The sequence below is a fragment of the Ornithorhynchus anatinus genome, chromosome 11 (assembly GCF_004115215.2).
Source record: "Ornithorhynchus anatinus isolate Pmale09 chromosome 11, mOrnAna1.pri.v4, whole genome shotgun sequence".
NCBI classification, from domain to species: domain Eukaryota; kingdom Metazoa; phylum Chordata; class Mammalia; order Monotremata; family Ornithorhynchidae; genus Ornithorhynchus; species Ornithorhynchus anatinus.
Genome location: NC_041738.1, coordinates 3656133 through 3667364, shown reverse-complemented (window position 1 = coordinate 3667364; position 11232 = coordinate 3656133). Strand labels below are relative to the sequence as shown.

The window sequence follows — 11232 nt, the reverse complement described above, 5'->3', positions numbered from 1 at the left end:
ATACAGAGTAATCAGGTGGTCCCACATGAGGCTCACAGTCTTCATCCCCATTTTCCAGATGAGGTCACTGAGGCCCAGAGAAGGGAAGCGACTTGCCCCCACTCACCCAGCTGACAAGTGGCAGAGCGGGGATTCGAACCCACGACCTCTGACTCCCCAGCCTGGGCTCTTTCCACTGAGCCACGCTGGATGGGCGTAGTCATGGAGACGAAGGGGGCGTGGCCACGGGAGAGGGCGGGCCCAGAGCGGGGGCGTGGCTACGGGAAGGGAGGGGCGTGGTCATGGAGACGGAGGGGCGGGGGCTGGGACGGAGCGGGGGCGTGGCTACGGAGAGCAAGAGGGGTCGTCATGGAGACGAGGGGCGTGGCCAAGGAGAGGGCGGGACACGTGCCGTGTAGGGGGCGTGGCTACGGAGAGGGAGGGGCGTCGTCATGGAGATGTGGGCGTGGCCACGGAGAGGGAGCGGGCGGGGCCCGAGCGCGCGTGCGCGCGCCGGCCCCTGCGTGTCCGGGAGGGGGCGGTGTGGCGCGGGTCCCGGCGCGGGCGCGCGCCGCCCAGCTCGGCGTCGCGGTGGTGTCCGGGCTCGCGCTCCGCTCGCCCCCGCGTCCGCCCGGCCGGCCGGCGGGCGCGCGCGCGCCGGTGTGTGTTTTTTAAAGATGGCCGTGTCGGCGACCGGGGCGTCCCCGGGCCGGGCCCCGGCCGCCCCTCCGCCCGTCTACTGCGTCTGCCGGCAGCCCTACGACGTCAGCCGCTTCATGATCGAGTGCGACATCTGCAAGGACTGGTTCCACGGAAGGTCAGCGCGCCCGCCGGGTTCCCGCCGGGAACAAAGGGCCCGGACGGACGGGGCCGGGGGTTGGGGGGGGGGGGGAGACCAGGGCCGTCGGGCCGCTCGGGCCGGTCCTTGCCGCGATGCCCGGGGGGCTGGGGGAGGCGCCCCCGCTCCGGGAGGGGGGGGGGGCAGGGGGCGGACAAAGAAGCCGCCGTTTGATTGACAGCAGGACATTTAAATCGCTCCCCTCCCCCCCCCCAGCCGCCCCGCACCGCCCCCTGCCGGCCGCGCCCCGCAACGGCGCCCTCCCCCCCCAACAATCACAACAACCAACAATGTTGGTATTTGGTAAGCGCTTACTCTGTGCAGAGCGCTGTTCTAAGCGCTGGGGGAGAGACGGGGTCATCAGGGGGTCCCACGTGAGGCTCCCCGTCTTCACCCCCATTTTCCAGAGGAGGGAACTGAGGCCCAGAGAAGGGAAGGGACTGGCCCACGGTCACACAGCTGCCAAGCGGCAGAGCCGGCATAATAATAGTAATGTTGGTATTTGGTAAGCGCTTACTCTGTGCAGAGCGCTGTTCTAAGCGCTGGGGGAGAGACGGGGTCATCAGGGGGTCCCACGGGAGGCTCCTTGTCTTCATCCCCATTTTCCAGAGGAGGGAACTGAGGCCCAGAGAAGGGAAGGGACTGGCCCACGGTCACACAGCTGCCAAGCGGCAGAGCCAGAATAATAATAATAATGTTGGTATTGGTTAAGCGCTTACTCTGTGCAGAGCGCTGTTCTAAGCGCTGGGGGAGAGACGGGGTCATCAGGGGGTCCCACGGGAGGCTCCTTGTCTTCATCCCCATTTTCCAGAGGAGGGAACTGAGGCCCAGAGAAGGGAAGGGACTGGCCCACGGTCACACAGCTGCCAAGCGGCAGAGCCAGAATAATAATAATAATGTTGGTATTGGTTAAGCGCTTACTCTGTGCAGAGCGCTGTTCTAAGCGCTGGGGGAGAGACGGGGTCATCAGGGGGTCCCACGGGAGGCTCCCCGTCTTCACCCCCATTTTCCAGAGGAGGGAACTGAGGCCCAGAGAAGGGAAGGGACTGGCCCACGGTCACACAGCTGACAAGCGGCAGAGCCGGCATAATAATAATAATGTTGGTATTGGTTAAGCGCTTACTCTGTGCAGAGCGCTGTTCTAAGCGCTGGGGGAGAGACGGGGTCATCAGGGGGTCCCACGGGAGGCTCCTTGTCTTCATCCCCATTTTCCAGAGGAGGGAACTGAGGCCCAGAGAAGGGAAGGGACTGGCCCACGGTCACACAGCTGCCAAGCGGCAGAGCCAGAATAATAATAATAATGTTGGTATTGGTTAAGCGCTTACTCTGTGCAGAGCGCTGTTCTAAGCGCTGGGGGAGAGACGGGGTCATCAGGGGGTCCCACGGGAGGCTCCTTGTCTTCATCCCCATTTTCCAGAGGAGGGAACTGAGGCCCAGAGAAGGGAAGGGACTGGCCCACGGTCACACAGCTGCCAAGCGGCAGAGCCAGAATAATAATAATAATGTTGGTATTGGTTAAGCGCTTACTCTGTGCAGAGCGCTGTTCTAAGCGCTGGGGGAGAGACGGGGTCATCAGGGGGTCCCACGGGAGGCTCCTTGTCTTCATCCCCATTTTCCAGAGGAGGGAACTGAGGCCCAGAGAAGGGAAGGGACTGGCCCACGGTCACACAGCTGCCAAGCGGCAGAGCCAGAATAATAATAATAATGTTGGTATTGGTTAAGCGCTTACTCTGTGCAGAGCGCTGTTCTAAGCGCTGGGGGAGAGACGGGGTCATCAGGGGGTCCCACGGGAGGCTCCTAGTCTTCATCCCCATTTTCCAGAGGAGGGAACTGAGGCCCAGAGAAGGGAAGGGACTGGCCCACGGTCACACAGCTGCCAAGCGGCAGAGCCAGAATAATAATAATAATGTTGGTATTGGTTAAGCGCTTACTCTGTGCAGAGCGCTGTTCTAAGCGCTGGGGGAGAGACGGGGTCATCAGGGGGTCCCACGGGAGGCTCCCCGTCTTCACCCCCATTTTCCAGAGGAGGGAACTGAGGCCCAGAGAAGGGAAGGGACTGGCCCACGGTCACACAGCTGACAAGCGGCAGAGCCGGCATAATAATAATAATGTTGGTATTGGTTAAGCGCTTACTCTGTGCAGAGCGCTGTTCTAAGCGCTGGGGGAGAGACGGGGTCATCAGGGGGTCCCACGGGAGGCTCCTTGTCTTCATCCCCATTTTCCAGAGGAGGGAACTGAGGCCCAGAGAAGGGAAGGGACTGGCCCACGGTCACACAGCTGCCAAGCGGCAGAGCCAGAATAATAATAATAATGTTGGTATTGGTTAAGCGCTTACTCTGTGCAGAGCGCTGTTCTAAGCGCTGGGGGAGATCCAGGGTCATCAGGTTGTCCCACGGGAGGCTCCCCGTCTGCAGCTGTGGCTCAGTGGAAAGAGCCCGGGCTTGGGAGTCAGAGGTCATGGGTTCGACTGCCGGCCCTGCCACTCGTCAGCTGGGTGACTGTGGGCAAGTCCCTTCACTTCTCGGTGCCTCAGTGATCTCATCTGTAAAATGGGGATGAAGACTGTGAGTCCCACGTGGGACGACCCGCTTCCCCTGTGTCTACCCCAGCGCTTAGAACAGTGCTCGGCACAGAGTAAGCGCTTCACCAATACCAACATTATTATTATACATCCCCATTTTCCAGATGAGGGAACTGAGGCCCAGAGAAGGGAAGGGACTGACCCCCGGTCACACAGCTGCCAAGCGGCAGAGCCGGGATAATAATAATGGTGGTATTTGTTAAGCGCTTACTCTGTGCAAAGCGCTGTTCTAAGCGCTGGGGGATACAAGGTCATCAGGTTGTCCCACGTGAGGCTCCCGGTCTTCACCCCCATTTTCCGGATGAGGTGACCGAGGCCCAGAGAAGGGAAGGGACTGGCCCCCGGTCACACAGCTGCCAAGCGGCAGAGCCAGAATAATAATAATGGTGGTATTTGTTAAGCGCTTACTCTGTGCAAAGCGCTGTTCTAAGCGTTGGGGGATACAAGGTCATCAGGTTGTCCCACGTGAGGATCCCGGTCTTCACCCCCATTTTCCGGATGAGGTGACCGAGGCCCAGAGAAGGGAAGGGACTGGCCCACAGTCACACAGCTGCCAAGCGGCAGAGCTGGGGTAATAATAAGAATAGTAATAATTACGTTGGTATTTGTTAAGCGCTTACTCTGTGCAGAGCGCTGTTCTAAGCGCTGGGGGAGAGACGGGGTCATCAGGTCGTCCCCCGTGAGGCTCCCAGTCTTCACCCCCATTTTCCAGATGAGGGAGCTGAGGCCCAGAGAAGCGAAGGGACTTGCCCCCAGTCACACAGCTGACTAGGGGCCGAGCCGGGATCCTGCCACCCCTTCCTTCCATCGTATGTATTGAGCGCCTACTCTGCGCAGAGCGCTGGACTGAGCCCTTGGAAAGTAGCTTTCGGCAATAGAGACCGGCCCCTGCTCCACTGCGGGCTCACGGGTTAAAAGGCGGGGAGAAAGGCGGTAGAACCAGGAAAGAGGCATCAGCACTCCTTTCACTGGTATTTAGTGAGCGCTCACTCCTTCAGTCGTATGGATTGAGCCCCTAGTGTGTGCAGAGCACTGGGCTGAGCACCCGGGAGAGTGCCGTTCAGCAATAGAGAGAGACCGTCCCTGCCCCACTGAGGACTCGCAGTTTAGAAGGGGGGAGGCAGGCAGTAAAACCAGGAAACAGGCATCAGCACTCCTTCAGGGGTATTTATTGAGCGCTTACGGGGTGCAGAGCACTGGACTGAACGCCTGGGAGAGTACCGTTCGGCGGTGAAGAGAAACCGTCCCTGCCCCGCAGCCGGCTCACGGTCTAGAAGCGGGGAGGCGGGCCCTGAAACCGGGAAAGAGGCATCTGTACTCCTTCAGTCGTATGTATTGAGCGCTTACCCTGTGCAGAGCACTGGACTAAGCACCGGGGAAAGTACCGGTCAGCAGTGAAGAGAGACCGTCCCTGCCTCACAGCGGGCTCACGGTCTAGAAGGGGGGAGGCGGACATCAAGACAAACAGGCGTCAGTACTCATTCATTCAATAGTATTTATCGAGCACTTACCGTGTGCAGAGCACTGGACTAAGCGCTCAGCACTGTACTGAGCGCTTGTTGAGCACTTACTACGTGCCACACACTGTTCTAAATGCCGGGGTAGATACAGGGCAATCAGGTTGTCCCACATGGGTCTCCCGGTCTCCATTTTACAGATGAGGTGACTGAGGCCTTGGCGAAGCAAAGTGGCTTGCCCAAGGTCATACGACAGGCAAGCGGCGGAGCCGGGATTAGAACCCATAACCTCCCGACTCCCGGGCCTGGGTTCTGTCCACTACGCCGTGCTGCTCAATCCTGTTTATCTCACTGGGCGCACGGCACTGTACTAAGCGGCGGGGAGAGTACGAGAGAACGACAGACAGACACATAATGATAATGGTGGTGGTTGAGAAGCGCTTGCTTTGTGCCAGGCACTGTACTAAGCGCCGGGATCTAGAGGAGCAGTTTGGGTCGGACACGGTCCCTGTCCCAGATGGGGCTCACGAGTCTTAATCCCCATTTGACAGGTGAGGGAACTGTAGCACAGAGAAGGGAAGGGACTAGCCCAAGGTCACCCGGCGGACAAGTGGCGGAGGTGGGATTAGAACCCTTGACCTTCTGACGCCCAGGCGCTGTCCACTCTGCCGTGCCGCTTCTCAACGTTCCTGCCCCCAACGAGCGCTCAGTCTAGCGGGGGAGAGGTTGACAGGCTCACACTTCCTTTCCCTCCCTTAACTCCAGGGAAACTTCATAATACTCTCTGTGGTATGTATTAAGCGCTTATTCCCTGCCAGGCACTGTAGTAAACGCCGGGGCGGACACAAGCAAATGGGGTTGGACGCGGTCCCTGTCCCACGTGGGACTCACGGCCTCCGTCCCCGTTTTACAGGCGAGGGAACGGAGGCCCGGAGAAGTGGAGCGACTTGCCCGAGGCCACCCGGCAGACAAGTGAAGCAGCGTGGCTCAGTGGAAAGAGCACGGGCTTTGGAGTCAGAGGTCATGAGTTCGAATCCCAGCTCTGCCACTCGTCAGCTGTGTGACCGTGGGCGAGTCACTTCACGTCTCTGTGCCTCAGTTCCCTCATCTGTAAAATGGGGATTAAGACTGGGAGCCCCACGTGGGACATCCTGATTCCCCTGTGTCTACCCCAGCGCTTAGAACAGTGCTCGGCACATAGTAAGCGCTTAACAAATACCAACGTTATTATTATTAAGTGGCAGAGCGGGGATTAGAACCCGTGACCTTCTGACTCCCGGGTCCGTGCTCTGTCCACCGCGCCGTCCGTCAGTACGTCAGGCGGCGGTATGGATTGAGCCCCTCCTCGTTGCAGAGCACTGTACTAAGCGATTGGGAGAGTCGACTACAACAGGGTTGGTGGACAGTGTGGCCTAGGGGAAAGGGCACGGGCCTGGGGGTCAGAGGACGCCGGTGCTAATCCTGGCTCCGCTCCCCTGGGTAGCCCGTGAGCCTGTCATTGGGCAGGGATGGTCTCTATCTGTTGCCGAATTGTACCTTCCAAGCGCTTAGTACAGTGCTCTGCACAGCGTAAGCGCCCAATAGATACTGTCGTCTGCTAGGTGGCCTCGGGCACTTTTCTGGGCCTCAGTTCCCTCATCTGTAAAATGGGGATTCAAACTGAGAGCTCCATCTGGGACGGGGACTGGGTCCACCTGGATTATCTTGCGTCTACCTCAGCGCTTAGAACAGCCCTTAACAAATACCACCATTATTATCATTAGGTTCCCTACCCACAACGAGCTCCTTTCAGTCGATCGGTGGTTATTTATCGAGCGCTTAGCATCTTCAGAGCGCCGTGCCGTTTGGGGAAGTGCAACGCAACAGAATTAGCAGAAAACTTCCCCACCCATAATGAGCTTCCAGTCCTCCAGAGTGCTTAGTAAAGTGCCTGGCACATAGTAAGCGCTTAGCAGATGCCTTTTTTTTTAAAAAAAAAAAAAAGAGCAGCAGACCTATTAAAGTGAGAATTGCACGTATCCATCACTTTGCTGGCCAGTTCTCCAAATTTAATTAGTTAAAACGTTTGAAAATAGTGAATTGGCTGAAGCCAGCGCATTTTTTTTTTTTACCCCCCCCCCACCCCCTTACTTTTCATCCTGAGTACAATGTTCATTTTTCTGAGCCGGAAAAATATCGATCCTGGAGAGAGAGAGAATTCTCACCCAGAGAATTTCACGGTCCAGTTAAAATTTCCACAAATGGCCTGCTTAGAGCCGGGGCCGAATAATCCGGTGGGGTGGGCAGCTTTAAAAAGAAAAAGTGAGTATGGTTTTAGCGTGTCGGTGGCAAGATTTCCTTTTAAACCGAAGGCGAGACGGGGCTTGGCGGGGGGAAAGCTTTGCAGGTATTTTCAGGCACGCTTGAAAGCAACTTCATTGGTTATTCTGAATGAAACTTAGTAGAGTGCTCTGCACTTAGTACAGTGCTCTGCACATAGTAAGCGCTCAATAAATGCTATTGAATGAATGAAGTTCACAGATGACACGTTGTGATTAGACCGTAGGCTTTTTGAGGTCAGGGTGAGCTCCTCTTCTTTGCCAGGCATCCCAAGGCCCCAATTCCCTGCTATTCTACACCCTGTGGGTGTTCGGTACCTGACCGAGCTGAAATTTTCTCTTGAACAAGGGTTTCGTTAATTGCCCAGGCGAGAGGCGGCATTCACTTGAGTGATTCTCCCAAAACGTTCGGAGAATTTCTAAGTAAGTTGCATGGTACAGAGTTGTAAACGGAGGAAGCTGGGGAGGAAATAAGGGACCACATGTCTGCACGCCCGTTAACTTCTCTGCCTCAGTTACCTCATCCGTAAAATGGGGATTAAGACCGTGAGCCCCACAGGGGGCACGGACTCTGTCCAACCTGGTGGTCTTGTGCCTAGCACAGTGTCGGGCACATAGCGTGCACTTAAAAAAAAAAATTAAAAAAAGAGAGAGGGAGCCATAAGGTAGCCAAAAAAGCGTGCCAGCCTGCTTTCTTTGGCTGTGGAATGACTGGTGGCGGGACTTGTGGTGCCGTCTCCGGCCTGGGGTGCCCTTCAGGGTTTCTTAATAATGGTGGTATTTGTTAAGCGCTTACTATGTGCAGAGCAGTGTTCTAAGCGCAGGGGTAAACACAGGGGAATCAGGTTGTCCCACATGGGGCTCACAGTCTTAGTCCCCATTTTACAGATGAGGGAACTGAGGCACAGAGAAGTTAAGTGACTGGCCCACAGTCACACAGCTGACAGGTGGCAGAGCTGGGATTCGAACTCATGAGCCCTGACTCCAAAGCCCGTGCTCTTTCCACTGCGCCACGCTGCTTCTCAGCAGCGTGCTTCTCTTTCTTGCCGGGACCCAAGCGTGGCCCAGGAGCCTCGGGCAGTGACTCGGGATTTGGGAGCTTCGTCTTGAGGTCCGAGAGGCGGCTTCCTCCAGGAGGCCGGGCCCGTACCCCCGAGGGGTCGCAACCACCCGAAGAGCCGTCAGCTCGGGGAACGTCATCGTGGAGGCCGACAACCAGAACCATCCCGTTTCCGTTCCACCCTCCTCGCCCTCTCCCGGGGGCTCGCAGGTCTCCATCTCCAGCCCTCACCTCCCGTCCGCTCCAAAAGCCCGAACTCCCTCCTGCCTCTGTGTCACCTCCGTCTGGGGGACGACGGCACCTCGGGCTCCGCGTGGCCGGGGCAGAAGCCCCCGTCTACCGTGATCCTACCCGTTCCTCCCTTTCCCATCGCGTCTTCCCCGTCCCCGTAGTTGTCCGCTCAGAATTCATCTCCGACTCCCCTTTCACCTCCGGCGTTGCGTCCGCCTCTAGATCCTCTCGGGTTTTTCTCCCCTTGTCTCTCCGGCTCCTCCCTCGTAGGCCTCACCGTGACTCAGGCCCAAGTCACCTCTCTTTAACAGCCTCCTTACTCACCTGCCTCCTTCCTTCCAGCTTCCCCCCCTTCCTCCATCTTGCTCGGTGTGGGGCAGGAACGTATGAATTCTCCCAGGCGTTCAGTTCAGTACTCTCTCTGCAGACGGTAAGCGCCCCGTAGATACGACTGATGGATTGCTTCTCGGGTGGTCTTCCTACGTGCCGTTGAGACCGCGTCATTCCCCTCCTCAGAGATCTCGGGGGGCTCCCCGTTTCTCGCCTCACTGAACGGAAACAACGGGGCCTGGTGAGAAAGGGCCTGGGCGTCGGAGGACCTGGGTTCTCACCCTGGCGCCGCCACTGGCCTCCTGCGTGACCTCGGGCAAATCATTTAACTTCTCCCTGCCTAGGTTTCCCCGATTGGAAAACGGGGATTCAGTATCTGTTCTCTCTCCCCTCCCAAGACCGTGAGCCCCGTGTGAGACGGGGACTGGTTCCGACCGGGTTATCTTGTGTCTACCCCACAGCCAAGTTCAGAGCTTGGCACCTATCAAGTGTCTAACAAATAGTATTATGGTTATGAAACTCGTGGCCGTTGGCATCAGCACTCTCCCACCAGCTGTCTCCCGGCTCTACCACTTATCTGCTATGTGAACTTAGGCTGGTCACTTCTCTGTGCCTCAGTTACCTCATCTGTAAAACAGAACAGATCTGCTGGCTTGGGTTTTCCCATCCCATCCGGCATAACTACTTGAAACTATGTTATTTTGAATAATACAGTTATGATTACACATTTCTGGGTCTAGCGCGTCCTGCAGCTGTGATCCAAGCGTAATCAGGTTGAACTCCGAGAAGCAGCTTGGCCCGGAACACGGGCCTGGGAGTCGGAGGACCTGGGTCCTAATCCCGGCTCTGCCACTCGTCTGCTGTGTGACCTGGGGCAGGTCACTTCACTGCTCTGTGCTTCGGTTACCTCGGCTGTAAAATGGGGATTAAGACCGTAAGCCCCCCGTGGGACGTGGACGGTGTCCAAACTGATTAGCTCGTATCTACCCCAGTGCCTAATGCTGTGCCTGGCACAATTACCAAAAAAACCCAAACAAACAACCTTAAGCCCTCTGCTTTCTCTCCTTCTCTCCAAGCCCGATTCTCCTATCGTCCGGGCTTTAAGGAAGACCCGTGCTGTATCACTCACTCGTTTCCGACAGCCGCATACACCGTCCGTGTACGTTCTCGGACGGAGAGATCGCGATCACTCTGTGATCGGAGAGATCGCAGCGCCTCCGACCCGAACGGGCTTCTGCTGTCAAGCTGACGTTCCCTGTTTCCCTAGCGGCGTCCCGCCAACACCTGTTGTGGTATTTAAGTGCTCGTGTGCCAAGTCCTATTCTAGGCACCGGGGCGGATCCAAGATGATCGGGACGGACACGGACCCAGCCTCCGGAGGGTTCACCCTCTGACGGGGGAGAAGACGTATTGAATCCCCACTTGACGGTGGAGGAGACTGAGGGCCAGAGAAGGGAAAGCGGCTTGCCCAGGGTCACGCAGCAGGCAAGTGGGGGAGCTGGGATTAGACCCTGAATCTTTTGACTCCCGCCAGCCCGGTCTTCCCCCCGAGTCGGCCATTAGAGTCGGGGGCCCCTAACTGTGGCGCCCAGCTTTGACTCCGTGGACACCGTCGTTTGGAGGAATTTGCCGAGGGCCTCGTGGGTGTGTGATACACCGAGCAGGCCGCCTGTCGGGGAGAGCACAGCAGAAGCAAGGTGCACGTTTCCTGCCCTCAGAGAGCTCACAGCCATACCGAGGAGATGACAGACGGACGGTTGATTGACGGAGAACATCCCTAGGAGGAGGTAGCCGAAAGCAGTGCAGCTGTATCAGAATGAAAACAGCAGGAGGAGGAATGGAATATCCGAATGGAAATCCAGATCGAAAGAGGCAGAGGGGCCGAGAATGGCCACCGAATGCCTGAGGGCTAAGGGTCGGCGTCGCCTTGGTGCGACTGGGGTACGGCGAATTCATCAGGGGAGGCTTCCTGGAGGGAGGTGCGATTTTAGGAGGGCTCTGAAGAAAGGGAGCGCTGTCGGAGGTGGATTGATCGGCGGAGCACGGGACTAAACGCTCGGGAGAGTACTGTCCGGGACGTATCGTCCGCCCACGACGAGCTTACGGTCAGGGAGGAGAGAGGGCACGGAGCCTCAGGGGCGAGGAAGCCAGGACGGTGGAGTTGGGGCCGAAAGGCCGGCGTGATGGGCGTGTGTGCGGCCTCCAGGGTGCAGAGCGGTGCTTGGGGTCGAGCGTGAGACCTTGCGGAGACCCGGTGGGGCACGCATTGCCGGGGGCCGAGGGGCCGGGCACCCCATCCCTATCTTATTCGCTGTGGGACACTCTGGCCAGACAGGTCAAGGAGAGAAGCCCCTCCCTGACCTCAGCGCTCTGCCCCGCTCCCCGGGTGGCCGAGAGCCTTCAACCTCCCCCCTCACAACTTGTCATCTCCCTCTTGC

At 57.8% G+C, this 11232-nt stretch overlaps 1 protein-coding gene across 3 annotated transcripts in view; it reads left to right on the top strand.

Annotated features, from left to right (window-relative positions):
- Positions 1 to 641: 641 nt before the first annotated feature.
- The window catches only part of KDM7A (lysine demethylase 7A), a 65996-nt gene continuing 55405 nt past the window's right edge, over positions 642 to 11232 (top strand). For all 3 annotated transcript variants that reach the window (XM_029075094.2, XM_029075093.2, XM_029075091.2), the window contains exon 1: positions 642 to 796. In XM_029075094.2, coding sequence (XP_028930927.1) covers positions 657 to 796 — 140 coding nt within the window. In that variant the 5' untranslated portion in view covers positions 642 to 656. The remainder of the gene's footprint in view (positions 797 to 11232) is intronic.